General features: G+C 32.2%; 1 protein-coding gene across 1 annotated transcript; it reads left to right on the top strand.

The window, feature by feature from the left end:
* Positions 1-7,423: 7,423 nt before the first annotated feature.
* Positions 7,424-10,275, top strand: LOC110660123 (zinc finger protein JACKDAW). Its single transcript, XM_058147517.1, has 3 exons — positions 7,424-8,202; positions 8,334-8,733; positions 8,989-10,275. Exons 1-3 carry the CDS (start codon positions 8,061-8,063, stop codon positions 9,980-9,982), a joined length of 1,536 nt encoding a protein of 511 aa, XP_058003500.1. The 5' UTR covers positions 7,424-8,060; the 3' UTR covers positions 9,983-10,275.
* Positions 10,276-15,169: the final 4,894 nt, after the last annotated feature.

Raw genomic sequence — 15,169 nt, 5'->3', positions numbered from 1 at the left:
AATTAAAATTTATAATTTTATAATTTTAGACACAATTTTAATATTACTAAACTGAAGCTTAATTATTAAAAGTAATTTTTTTATACATCTCTTTTACGAAATAAAATAAATAATATATATTGATTTCAATATGGACATGATCTTTATTATAAAAACATTTAACATAAGATCCATTCACTACCAAATACAAGACACTACTCTCATATTAATACATAAAACTCAAATTTTAACATTTTCAAAATAGGATGGCAGCATTTAGATAGATAATATTCTTAAAATTTTATAAATTTATTAATTTATATTTTCTCTGTCCCATTTTAAATAAAGTTTTTATATAAAAATTATCATAATTTTTTTTTAAAAAAATTGCTAATAATGGACTAAAATACTCTTGTAGCACTTTGTGAATGTAGAAAGGCAATAAGAGATAAATATATTAGAATAATAATAATAAAGGTAAAGTTGGAAAAAAAAAATATTTTCTTAATTTTTTAAAATAGTAATTAAAATGAGATTTTTTTTTCTAAAACATTATTTAAAGTGGGATGGAGAGAATATGTAGTTCATTTTTTAATAAATTTATCCCGTGGATGAGAATTAATCTCTCTTCTTCATATATATTAACTCGATTGGTGCCTCTCTGAATATAAATTTATAATGCAATATCATGAAATAGACCAAGCTAATTAATTATTTAATCATGAAATAAAGCAAATTGAAGTAAATTTGACATGAGACCTGTTATAACATCCATATAAATTTAAGACACAATCACAAAAAAAAAAAAAAAAAAAATTCAATAACAAGATACAATCACTCAAAAATTTTAAACTTTAATATCAGTATATTTCTCAAATATCTCATAAATTTATTATAAATAATAAAATATTATAATATTTGTATTGATTCATATAACTATTTATTTCAATCAAGTCATAATATAAAATTTTTGAATCAGATTATAATTAAATTTATAAAAATATATTCAAAATTCAAACAAACATAAAAATAACAAAACCATACAGGGGACATAATGTTTGCAACTGTCGATACCATATTTCAAAATCAATCCCTTTAAAATCAATCTTTATCACTCTCTTTCGAAATCAATAAATCATCAAAATTAAATCCACATCCTCAAGTCTTTCCGAATCTTTTCAAATAATCCGTCAAAATCATCTAATCGAATCAATCTTTCAAAATTGTCCATCCCGATCATCCCTCTCTCTCATCAATCCATCCTCTCGTCCATTAATTCCATCGATTTCGTAGTTTTCCACCAAACCAAATTCAAAGTTACCAACCAAATAAAGTTTCAATTCAATTTTTTAAAAGTTTTTAATCCAGTTTTTTTACCAAATTAAGTCCAATCGATAAGTGTTAATTTAATAGTTTCTTTTAAAGTTTTAACACCAATTTTTTATTAATTTTTCTTATTTTTTTACTTTTTGTTTCTTTTTTTTATTTATTTTTTTTTTCTTTTTCTTGATTAATCTTTACTTTTTATTAATAATTTTCAATTAAAATTCAAAAATTATTTTATCATTCAACAATAATTACTTTCTCATTCTTTCAAATATCTACTCATCATTTTGAACAAATTTCACCTCCTTCATCTTCTCTCTATATCCATTCCATTTCTTCCTCTCCTCTTTCATTTTTCTCTCCTCTATCTCCTTCTACTCCCTCTCACTCTCCCTCTTCCTCTCTCTCCCCTCCTCCTCGAGCCTCCAGTCCTCCATCTTCCTCCTTTCTCCCTCTTCTTGGCTTTCCTCTCCCTCCCCCTTGCCGAAGCGCTCTTCCTCTTTGACTCCGCTCGGCCTCTCTTCCTGAGCTTCTTTTCTTCCTCCTCCTCCTGCTCTCTGCTCCCCGACTTCTTTCTCTTGAGGTGAGCGAGAGAGTGCAATTTGCTTTCGACCCTGCTTCTCCCTCTCGATTTCTGCGCTCCGCCTCTCGTTTAAGCTTCTCTCACTGAGATCTTGACCCTCTCCCGACTGTTCTCTCTCTCCCTCTCCTTCTCCTTCTCCCACCTGCGAGGTTTCCCTGTCCTGAAAGTCAGCTCATTGTTCTTCCTCATCCTAGTGCTCCTGTGCTCAGAGAGCTGGAGCGTTCTCTCTCCTCGGCGTGTTAGGGAAGGTAGATAGATTCTCCCAGATTCAGAGGAAAGAAGGTTCTCTTCCTCGCGGTTCTTCTCTCTCGAAAGGTGGTTGGAGGATTTCTTAGGAGGGGGGGATTTGGGGAGGAGAGAGGAGTGGGGGACGGTGGAGGAGGGACCCCAGAGGAGGAGAGGTGGAGAGGGCTTGGTGGCGAGGGTTCCCTGATCATGCAGGCAGGCTTCTGAGACGCCTTTCTTCATGCCTCTGGCAGCGAGTCTCTCCTCTCTCCTCCTCAGCCTCGGCATCGAAGCCTCGAGGCCCCTTCTTTCAAAGATTCTCTCTTGAAAAAGAGAAGCTCTCCAAAGGCTAGAGAAGAAAGTCCGAAGAAGGCGCCAAAAGGCAAGAAAGAAAGAAAAGGTCCAAAAAAAGTAAAGATAGAAGATGTCAAGAAAAAAGAGAAGAACAAGCCGAGAGAACAACCTTTAATCTCATTGGCGTCATCAACTCATTCATCATCATTCCATTGCGCTTTGGGATCTTTTATCCAGAAGATCATCACCCTTTCTTCCTATGAGAATTTCTTTCCATCTTCATTGGAATTTCCTTTCTTGTAATGGAACTCTTTTGATTTCTGGAAATTCTCTGTTGGAGGAAGGAAAATTTGGCTAAACCTAAATTTCTTCCTTTTCTCGCTGGAAATTTCTAAGCTCCTTTTGGGGGAGCTTAGAGGTTAGAACCAATGAAAACAGGAATTTTCAGGAGGAATAGCTCTGCTCGAATTCACCGATGCAGAATCTCCCTTAGCACTTTGAGTGCAGCACATTTGGGCTGAACTAGGCCTTCGCCTGAGTGAGAGTGACTTTCTTCTATTTGAGCTTGGTGAACTTTTAGACTCTGCTTGAGAATGAGATTTTTGACTTGATGATTGTGAATGAAGAAGCTTTTGAGAGAACCAGAGAAGAATTTTGCTCATCAATAAATTTGAGAATTGAATGAATGAGTTAATGAGTTGGTGAGCATTGAAGTGAAATTTTGAAAGTTTCATATGAATCTTGATGATTAATTTTTTCTTTTGTTAAAGTCTTGTTTTGCTGATTTTGAAGTTGTTTTCTCTCTAGTTCCTAGGAGGTTTCTCCTGTTTTGGAGTTTTGCTGAGTCTTTTAGGAGGTTCGAATTCGACGAGGACGAGTGGAAGGGCTGAGTTCGCTCTCCGACCTCTTATTCCGCCCAAAGAGAAAAACGGAAAAGAAAATGAAGAAAAAAGAAAAAAGAAAGAAAAAAATTAAAAAAAAAAGAAAAAAAATTTAAAAAAAAAAAAAGAAAAAAAAAAGAAAGAAAAAGAAAAAAGAGGAAGAAGAAAAAAAGAAAGGGAAAGATTGAAAATCGAGGATTTAATTTAAAAATGTCATGGGGACAATACTAGCATTTAATGCTTAATTATTACTGAAGGTGGATCATTTTCGATTATTCCCTCATTAGCCATATTCGAAGATCACATTTAATTCAGGAATATTATAATTAGAGATATTCGAGAAATTCAATAATAAAGAGGATGTAGGGAAGGAGAGAGATCGAATTAAGGAGGATGACAGGAGGAGAAAATAAAATAATAATAAAATAATAAAAAAAATATATATAAAAAAATAAAAAAAAAAAAAAAATAAAAAAAATAATACAAAGAAAATGATAAATGATTAAAATAAAATTTAATTTCGAAAAGGACAATAATCAAATCGAGATCATGACAGATCATATTTCAGATCATACACATACACATCATAGATAATGATCACACAATTTATAAAAGATCGATCATCATCACATCATCAAAATCTAGATAAGTGATAGCATCCTATCTAATAGAGTCCGGAATCAAAGCCTAGTCATATATTAGATCAAAATAGATGATGATGGTTGATGATAGGAGGATCAGGAGATGGGATCTCATGTGGAATCAGATGGAGCGATAGTGGAGGAGGACTCATCCATGAGATGAGGAGCGATGCGCAGAATAAATCAAGTGATGAATAAAATGAATGAAGAGCCATGTTAAGAAGAAATTAAATGATTTATTAAATTAATTCGAGCGTAATATTCGTCGGCGATCATTCTCTGATCGATCGAGATCGATCTAGATTGAGGATCGATTCGATCGAATTAGTTCATCATAGAAATTCTCATATCAATCATCAAAATTTCAAATCATCAATAAAAAGATCATCATAAAAAAAGAAAAAAAAAAAAAAAAAAATCAGGAAAAAAGAAAATTGGAAAAAAAGAAGAAAAGAAGGAAGGAAAAAGATAGAAAAAAAGGAAGAAAAGAAGGGAAAGAAAGAGAAGAGAGGAAAAAGAGAGAGAAAAAATATATATATGAATTTGGATGCATTAAGAAGATAAAAAAGAAGGAATAAATCGTAATGAAGAGGAAATGGAAGAGGAAGAGAGAAGGGAAGGGAAGAAGAGAAGAGAGGAGAGGAGAGAGAGGAGAAGAGAGAGAGGAGAAGAGAGAAGAGGAAGGAAAGGAGAAAGAAGGAGAGAGAAAAAAAGAGAAAGAAAAAAACAAGAGCAGAGAGAGAAAAGCTAAGACGAGCAGTAATAAGCAATCATTATAATCGCGCATCTCTCCATGCTGCGCCGTTAAAGTACATGCCCCATTCTGATGTTAACCTCATACTCAACCATACATACATATCCCCATCATTGATCTAACTTAAAATGAATTCAAGAGCAATTGGAAAAAGAAAACAAGACAAGCGGAAGCTCTCTATATTAAGAAAATTAGAAAAAAAATAAGAAAAAAATTAAAAAGAAAAATATCAAAGAAAAAGAACAAAAAAGAAAAAAAATAAAGGATTAAAAAGATATTTTTTTTTTTCTTTCCCATTCTTCTAAATCTTTTTCTTTAATTTCCTCCATCCCTTTTCCTCATAAAAAAAGGAATTCGAAAAAAAGGGATCCTTCAAAAAAAATATAAAAATCATGAAAAAAAGGGAAAAAAAAAAAAAAAAAAAAAAAAAAAAAAGAAAAAAAAAAAAAAAAAAATTTAAGTTTTTTTTTTTTTTTAGAATTTTTGCTTTTTTTTTTTTTTTTTTTTTTCTTGGATTTTTTTTTTTTTTTTTTTGAACTTTTTTTTTGAATTTTTTTTCATAAATTTTTTTTTTTTACCCTTTTTTTTCTTTCTTTTCTTTTTTTTTTCATTTTTCTTTCTTTTTTTATTTTTTCATTTCATTTTTATTCATTTTTTATTCAATTTCATTATTCAGGCCATTATTCATTTTATTGCTATAATTTTTACTATCATATTCATTTAGTAATTAGCATTATTACAATCTGTAGGTTTATTCAGTTCAATTAGTTCAATTTTGATAGTTTAGTTTTTGTTGTTTCTTTTTTTTTTGTTATTTTTTTTTTTTTTTTTTTTTTTTTTTTTTTTATTTTTTTTTTTTTTTTTGTTTTTTTTAGTGTTTGTTTTATTTATGGGGTTTATCTTTTTTATATCTTCGTTTATTTTTTTTTGTTATTTATTTTTTCTTTATCTTTTATTATTCTTTCTTATTCTCGTGTAGTATTTTATTTAATAGTATAGTATAAGTAGTAGTTTATTAAGTTATTTTTTTTTTTTTTTTTTTTTTTTTTTTTTTTTATAAATAAAAATATAAAAAATAAGTTATGAGAGAGAAGACTAGAAGAAAGACTACAAAGGTGGGGTAGGTAAAGGTAGAATAAAATAAAAAAATAAATAAAAAAAATAAAAAAAAGAAATGAAATTAAGCAAAACAAAAAGTAAAGGAGGTAGTGAATCAGAGAAGAGAAATTCAAATCTATATCATCCCAGATCTAATAGTTAAAAAGAGAATTTTAGAGGTCCCTTGCTGTCTCCTCCAATGCCAAATGCCTTAATCTCTTAGCTTTAGGCTGATGATATGATGTAGAGATGATCAAGAGAAGAAAAAAGAAAAAAAGTCCTCAAAAAAACTCTAAAAAAGAGAGAGAAGAGAGGAGATTCTATAAAAAATCAAAAAAAAAAAAAAAATAAAAAAAAAAATAAGAGGAGAGGAGAGAGAGAGATTCTAAATAAAAAAAAAAAAAATTTAATAAAGAAAGAGAGAGATGAGATGAGTTCTTATTCTCAAATCAAAAAAAAAAAATTAAAAAAAAGAGAAAGAAGAGAGAAGAGAGAAAATTTCAAATATTCTTAAAAAATCTTAAAAGAAAAAAAAAGAGAGAGAGAGGGAGATCCAAATTCGAATAATCAAATAAAAGAGAAGAGAAGAAGAGAGAGAGGAGAGTTAACAATTAATTCAAATTAAAAAATAAATAAAAAAAATAAAAAAAAAAAAAAAACAAAAACAAACAACTCACTAAACTCACTTTATTTATTTATATTTATTTATATGTAAAAAAAAAAAAAAAAAAAAAAAAATCAAAAATTCAAAATTAACAACATTAACCTCTTCCTCTTATTTATTTAATTTTTAATTTTAATTTAAAGTTAAAAAAAAAAAATCTCATGAGAGGGGAGAGGGGTGGGGTGCCTAATACCCCATTTCTTTACGGACCGCTACCTGAAATTTTTTTTTTTTTTTTTTTTTTTTTTTTTTTTTTTTTTTTAATTTCCATAAAAAAAAAGCGACTCCTCACTCTTTTCCACTTCGGTGAGGGTTCGTCCAGGCGACCGCAAAACACCTTGCGACAACAACTCTAAAATTAAGAAGACAAGCAATTTGTATTATGGACGATAAAAAGTATTACTATAAATTTACTTGAATTTCCATACGGTTTAAAAAAAAAAATTCCAGTGCATGGTAATACTGGCAGAAGTCTAAGCTCAATTGGGCCCACATTCACATTGACATTCACACTCAGTGAGGCAGTGTATCACGGACCGTCCTATCACTTCCTCGGGAAAGGGAACTTACCTTCCCATTTCTTCTCTCTCTCTGTCTCACCTTGCTGTAATCTCTGTGACTCGCTTCCACCTTCCACCAAGCGCAGCTGCTAAATTGGGTCTAGCTTTTAATTATGCTATAATAATTCCTGATCAGTTGCGACAAAGGCAAACAACTTTTCTAAAGACCCTTCCTTTTCTTTATGGATTCAAAACTCTCATAATATCAATATTTTATCAATCAGTTAATCCCACTATTTGCTTCTCTCCTACTACTGCTACCAGATGAACATCAGCACATGCATTATCTTACTTTTACTCTACTATATATTCTTTTTACTTTATTATTGCCTTGTATTTATGTATCATTCTTTACATTATTCTGATATAATTGGAGTTTGAGCCTAAAAAAAGGCTACAAAAAGGCATGCTAACCTACTACTACTACTAGTGCTGCTGTTATACATTCTGGATTACAAGCCAGCAGTACCTCACAGTCTCTCACACGCCCACTTCTACTGGAATCGTGTGTGTTGACTGTTGAGAAAGAGAGTGGTGGGGAAGAGGGGCCGTGGTGGCCCATTCAAATCCATAGCTGACCGACTTTGAGGATACGGGTGAGAGAAAAGCATGGCCCAGGCTTAAAATATCCATTAAATATGATGGTGAATGAGACCAAGATAATGAGAGAGAGAGAGAGAGAGAGAGAGAGAGAGAGAGAGAGACGAGGGTTTAGAGTTAGAGAATAATTAGAAGAGATATTCTCTATAGCCATCATGTTTTTGGTGTTTTCTTTTGAAATCAAATAAAGGTAAACCAGGTCTCTGTAAGAAGAGTCCGAAGTTAATTTTGGACTATATTTTGTAGTGGGGGTGAGTGAGTGTTTATATTTCAAGCTTGAGTTTCTTGTCTTTTGGCAGAATTAGAAAGAGATAAAGAGTCGGTAGTTATTTTGAATATAACAAAGATTTAGGTGCTTGTGTTTGGAGAAATTCTTGTTTTTTTGTTTGTACAGTTTTATCCCTTTCTGTAAGCTTCTTGGTTTGTTGTGTGACTGGCTCACTTTCAATTTAGATATGCAAATGATGTCTGGTGATACTTTCTCCATCCCTTCTTCCATACCAGGGTTTGCTCATCAAGAACAGAATGCAAACCCTAACCCTAAAACTAATCCTAATCCTGTGCCCAAGAAGAAGAGAAATTTGCCTGGAACACCAGGTAAATTAACTTATCCATATGCTTATTCTCCCCTTTTGCTTGATACCTTGAATTATCTTTGCTTCTTCCATACAAGTTTTAGATTTCTAGCTAGGTAATTTCTAATTGAATAGTAATCTGTGTCTTAACAGATCCAGATGCTGAAGTTATTGCTCTATCTCCTAAGACTCTCATGGCCACAAACCGTTTCATTTGTGAAATATGCAATAAAGGTTTCCAAAGAGACCAAAACTTGCAGCTTCACCGGAGAGGTCACAATCTTCCATGGAAGCTAAGGCAAAGGACCAATAAAGAAGTCATCAAAAAGAAAGTCTATATATGCCCAGAAAAGACCTGCGTTCACCATGACCCATCTAGAGCTCTCGGGGATCTCACCGGAATAAAAAAGCATTATAGTAGGAAACATGGAGAGAAGAAATGGAAGTGCGAGAAGTGTTCAAAGAAATATGCAGTTCAATCTGACTGGAAAGCTCACTCCAAGACTTGTGGGACTAGAGAATATAAATGTGATTGTGGGACTTTATTTTCCAGGTATATTCAGTGCACCGCTTTATCTTTGTTTTTAATAATGTTTCTTCTATTTTGCATTCTTTGATAAGCATCATAAGAAATAAATGCTACAACGTATGGTAGTGTAGAGGGTTTCATGTGGCTTTTGGATCGAAATTTAATGCTCACTTCATTAATGAGTACTAGGTATATAAAAATAACACAATAAGTGCATTGTTTATAGATCAAAGTTCTTAACTAATCGGGATTTTAATTTAATATATATACTTGGAACAGGAAAGATAGCTTTATCACCCATAGAGCCTTTTGTGATGCCTTAGCTGAAGAAAGTGCAAGAATCAATTCAGCTTCAGCAACTAATCTAAATTTCAGAAATGATACAGTTAATTTGCCTCGTGAAGTAACGGGCGGCGTAGTTCAAGATATTATAGGCATTTCCCAATTCAATTCAGGCTTTAGACCAGATTTCAATGGCTTGCCCTCTCTCAGTGCTCAACAGAAGACTGGATTGTCCCTGTGGCTAAATCAGGCAAACTCTCAGATCAATCCTGCTGATATTGTGCCCAATCATTCTAATCTTTATGCATCTTCAAGTTCTACTGGCTTGCCTGAGATGGTGCAAATGGGATCAAATCTTTATGGTTCATCATCCACCACCAATTTTGGTAATTTAACCTTATCGGGACTTCCTCATGGATTAAAAGAAGAAGAAGGTGGTAACAATGTGCCTAATATGGTGGATTCATTGCCTTCTTTGTATTCCGATAATCATCAAAACAAGCAATCAAAGCCCGCTGCATCCATGTCAGCCACTGCTCTTCTTCAGAAGGCGGCTCAAATGGGTTCTACAAGAAGCAATCAGTCTTTCTTTGGAAGCAACAATTATGGGCTAATGAGTTCGTCCTCTTCATCCAATACAACCAACCTCAACACTCTAAACCAGAACAGAAATGAGCTGCACCAAGTTTTCCAAAATGTTAATAAGCAACCAGAGAGTAATTTAAGAGTAACAAGCAGCGTAGCTATAGGCGACGCTATAATGGTCGGATCAAGCGGCCTTGATCAAGTAGTGATGCAATCTTCTGGGAAAAGAAATGACCCAATTCATTTGAAGGTGCAACCAGGTTCAAGTTCCTTAGAAAGTGGTTTAACAAGAGATTTTCTTGGCATGAGTGGTCAATCTGGGTCTCCATTTTCACCCCAAGAGCTAGCTAAATTTGCTTCAATGAGCTCTGCCATGGGTCTGAGCCAATTCACTAGCAATCCTTGAGAGCTCACGTTGGTTACACCACGGTGTACCTAACAAGTTAAATCCCACGATCATGAGGGTAAGCCTAAGATTGTTATTACAGTGAAACTAAAACCCGAGTTTTTGTAACCGAGTAGAACTCTCTCTCGGTGGTGGAGTCGGTGGAGAAAAAGGCAAGGCCAGGCCAGGCCAGGCTAGGCCGCCTGTGAAGGTTATAGGGTGGTCCTAGTGCATGTTGATCTGAAGTGACAAAACAATGAGCCAACTCTAAAACTTGCATGTTCTTGTTGTTTTTATTTCCTCTTCTTGTTTTATCTCGTGTCTTAACTCTCTTACCTTTTTCTTGAAATTAAAGGGCACAGAAAAGAACGGGCAACCAATTGACTCAAAAGTAATCCAGCCATCTCCTCAAAGATGGAGGGTTGATTTGAAGAAAACTCGAGCCATTCGAGTCTTCTTATATTTATTAAAGGGCAAGAGTCCCGAATTCTTTAGAAAAGAAAAGAAAGAGGGTCTTTCTTATATATATATATATATGTGTGTGCGCAAGTTGTTTAATAACTGGTTGATTTCTAATTAATCAAGTTGCTCAAGAGATTAGGCTTTACACGTCTCTTTTTGGCTTAGATCATCAAGTACTTTAGTGTCTTATTAACTAGGCAGAATCTAGGTCTAGGTGCTCCCTGTAGACGCTTTAATTTGAACAACACAGTATTTTTTGATTTTTTTTTCTTTTAGATTTAAGTCCAAAATATCTTCAACCAAGTCTTGCTTGCCTTTAAAATCGAAAATTAGTTGAGAGTTGGACTGTAAGTTGATAAGTTTTTGCTGGAGAACCGTACACAAAAGTTGCTTCGACAAATTAGTACATTTCTTTTTACTCTTTCAGTCCTCCCTCGACAATAAAGGGAAAATTTACAAGAAGAAAACATTTACGTGCTTGTTCATGCATAATTGAGATGAATTTTAAAGTACTGAAATTCAATAGTACATCAAAATCATTTTGAGTTTAAATTTGAATTGAAGCCAAATGAAAAAGAAAATGGTCCTATTAATTTTTGTTGGATAAAAGGAAGGATATAAAATACAAAAATTGCAATGCTTGGAGCTATTATACAGAATGTTTGCCGTTCCAACGCAGATCATTGGAAAATGGAAACTGTACAAACAACTTTCATTTTACAGACATGTTCTTCCTCTAACCCAAAACTTATTTTTCTTAATATAATAAGGTCTGTTTTTTGAGGGTACCCTTTTGTTTTAGGGTATGCCTTGCTTGCCTCCAAGTGGTGTAGGGCATTGTTAACCTTAATAAACCGTTGGTGGTCACCTGTACACCAAAGTTCTGACTTTTGAATTTTTATAATGCCTTTATTCATCTTCTAGAGATTGAAACAAGACTCCATGGTAATCTATGCTTTCTCTATCTCTTAGATTCAAAAAGATTGCAACTTTTTTGTAATGAGTAATGCCTTTTTATTGGTACTTGTTGCGACCAGCTTTTGGAGACCTGGGTCATCCGTGTCCTTGGAGATTGAAACGTTTCGACTAGCATTTTTCTCCATTGTTTCGCAGACGGGAAACAAGCTCTAATTATAAAACTCTATAATTAGTTGTGCATAGGATACTAGGATTAATTGTTATTTTTTTCTAGGAATTCTATGGTTGTTTTGTAATTGGGGTCCTCATCTCTGGACATGGACACAGGAGATCAGTTAAGAATAATCAGAGATCACCATTTGAATTAATTCAAACCAAAAGGAGTGAGATGAAAAATAATATATATATACACACACACACACACGCTCGCATGCTCATTATTTAATTTTCTTTATGTGCAATTTTAGAAAAATTTACATGCTAGTTAACTAATAAGCTTTAAAACTAATATATATTTTCTATCAGAGCAAGATAATGATATAATAAAAATGAGAAAATTAATGTAAGTGTTTAAATTAAAATTATGAAAACACTTAAATTACACTTTTATTATATTTTAGTGATATATGGTATGAATATAGTTTTTATTTTAATTAAATTTGCTAGTTTTTATCAATTTTGAGTATTTATATTTAATGTCTATCTTTATTAGTAATCATGTTAATATTTTTTGTTCTAAGTTTGATTTTATTTTATTTTTATTGTTTTAGAAGAACAATGGTCAAGGATTGAAGAAAATATTACAAGGAAATAATTGGGATTAGTTGGGGATTTTCTAAAGTTAATTTTTCATGTCCAAGCCATGAAAGGGGAGTCAAAACACACCCGGGGCATGAGACTTGCAGCTGATTGAAGAAAAATGAAGGAATTGCATAATTTTGTGGTCAAATGAGGATTCACACCTCAGGCATGAAATAACAAAACAAGCACAGTCAGGGTGTGAATAATGAAATCAGCCCATAATGAACTTGGACGCATGAGGAGGATTCAAAACCGTTTTTGGGGAGTTTTTCCAATAGCTTTACACACTTTTCTTCATCCAAAAAGCCCCAAATAGCTTTAGAATCCATTTTGAAGGAGAAATCAAGTTTTTGGAGTGGATTTCTTGAAGATTTGGCTCTTGGAGGGGGATTTCCATTATCTACACATAGAGGTTTTTTTTTTTCTTTTCTTTTGATCGAAACCCATTTTTGTTTGATAATGTTTGATTTGGATTTTATAGAGTTTGAGTTTTTTTTTTTTTTTTTAATACGAGTGGTTAAATATTTTAACTAGAGATTTTAATGTAGCTTTATTTTATCAATTTTAATCTATTTTCTCTATTTTAGCAATTAATGGTTGTTTGATTTTAATGTTTTTAAGTGTTTGATATAACGCTTGAATGATTTTTTGTTCATGACTTGGCTGAGAAGTATTTCATGAATCTTGTTAGAACAACCATTAATATGTTTATTTAGCTAAGAATGGAAATTAAGGCTAATTACTATGGGATACTTTGATAACTTGGGTTTTTAATGCTTTACTTAATCCAATAATTCTTATTGGGAAATTTGGATTATCTTAGTTAATTGAAAGGCTTAATAATGTCTGGGAAGGATTATTAGATATTTTTGACCCTTGCTGAGATAGTTAAATTAATTATAGGAAAAAATTGAGTAAAATTGCATAATGGGTCAAGTGAAGTCAAAATCTGTAGCCTTCTTTTAATTGATTTTAAACTCTTATCTTTGTTTTTTTTTTGTTAGCTAATTTTCAATTGAGTTAATTTTAGTTTAATTATAGTTAATATTAGCTTTAAGTTGTTTTAAATTCTTTCATTCAAATTATTCGATTGTTCAGATATTAGTAAAATAAGCATATATTTTAGTAATTAAAGATAATTTTTATGGAAATGATATCTTACTCATTCTATATTACTTATGTAACACCCTCATATTAAGTAGTCTGTATATTTTACTGTTTCGATAACTAGTGTTTGTCAAAATGGCTAGAATGTCTGGGACTATGTTTAATTTATATAGAAGAGACATAAATAAAACTGATAAAGGTCAAATGAGATTGGATTACAATAGGAGTAATGAAGCACGAATAGGTTAAATGAGCCGAAGGTCCCGACGATGGGTGATCGATCCGAGAGCGACTGTGAGCTCAGTTGCTACCTTAAATTCGCCCATGACATCCTTAGTTAAGGGATAATTGCAAAACTATTGAGAATTAGAAAATCCAAGAAATAAAAAGAGAATAAGTAAAATTAAGTGAATCAAAACTTAAGGACTTATCGGGCATTATTAAAAGATAGACTATAACCCGATGAGAGGCATTTTGGTCAATTCACTCTTAGAGGTGACTTTTAACCTACATGTCCATTAAAAAGTATGAGATTAAAATATTGAAAAAGAATTAAAATAAAGAATGGTGTAGAGAAAGAAAAGAAAAAGAAATGGAAAATCCTAAATTTAAATTGTTTTATGATATCGTCATGACCTCACTATGACATAATTAAATTTTATAATTTAAACAAATTAAATTAAGGGATAATTATGTATAAAAGGGGATAAAAGAAATAAAAAAAATCAATTCATCATCTTCCTCAAAAAGTGGCCGGCTCCCTTGGCTTCCTCTCCTTTTCCACCATTTTCCTTAATTAAAGCTTTTAAAACCTTGAAATTTCTCCCAAATTTCCATATCAAACTAGTAGAAACCTTCTAATTAAGCCTTAAAGTGAAGATTGGAAGAAAAAGAAACAAGAAAAATGGAAGGAAATTGAAGATTTGAAAGATCCATTGGAGTTAAGAGTTTTATAAGCTTTGATTAGTTACCCATGCATAGAATTAGGGTTGATTATGGCGAATATGCTTAAGAAAACTTGAAAATTTTGTATGAAACTTGAAAAGGGAATTTTGGCTAGCATAGGGACCTTAGGGTTTTGATGAGTTTGATATAATTAAAATTGAAATCTAGCTTAGATATGATGATTGGCATGATTGGTAAGTTGAATTGCATGTGTTACATGAATTGTGAATTTGAAAGTTAGGGTTTTAAGGGAAAATTTGGGGGTTTGGTGCTGGAATGTTAAATTGATATTGTTGAGGTCAAATATTGACCATTTGATGAGAATTTTTTGAGTTTTGAAGTTAGTTGTGAAGTTGAATTGTGAAATTGGAAGTGTAATTTCTGTGCAGGAATTCTGGACCTCTGAGTCTAGTGGGTTTATGTGGCTATAAGTAGAGCTACATTGCTCCAATTGGTGTGAGGCTAATTGGAGATTAAACCTAAGATATAATATTAGAGATTTTATGAAGAAAGTTTGCCCAGAAACTTACCATAACTTGCTCTAAAATTTGCTTGAATCCGGATGTGGCATTCAGAACCTGAACAGAATGACCAAATGAACAGTACTTATAAAATTAGGCATAACTCACTCTAGAAAACTCCAAATTAGGTGATTCTTGAACCAATGGAAACCTGAGACATAGGAGAACAACTCTTATGAAGAACATAGAGCCAAATTATGACCCTGAGTTGATTAAATTGCTAGATAAAATTAGTCTAGCAAATCTGCCCTGATTCTGGACTAACCTAGAAATTCTGGATAATGAGCCATCCAATTACTTTTAGAAAAATTGCCATAAATTGAGCTACAAAAATGCAAATTAGGTGATTTTAAAACCAAAATGTTATGACTACAAACTTTATGTTTTAACCAGAACCCAGTTTATAGGGCAAGATAGGGGAATTGTTGGGATAAGTTAGGGACCCCAAATCTGA

The sequence above is a fragment of the Hevea brasiliensis genome, chromosome 5 (genome assembly GCF_030052815.1).
Source record: "Hevea brasiliensis isolate MT/VB/25A 57/8 chromosome 5, ASM3005281v1, whole genome shotgun sequence".
In the NCBI taxonomy this organism is placed as follows: Eukaryota; Viridiplantae; Streptophyta; class Magnoliopsida; order Malpighiales; family Euphorbiaceae; genus Hevea; species Hevea brasiliensis.
The sequence above is the reverse complement of the archived record's forward strand: the minus strand, read 5'-3'. Positions and strand labels throughout refer to the sequence as shown.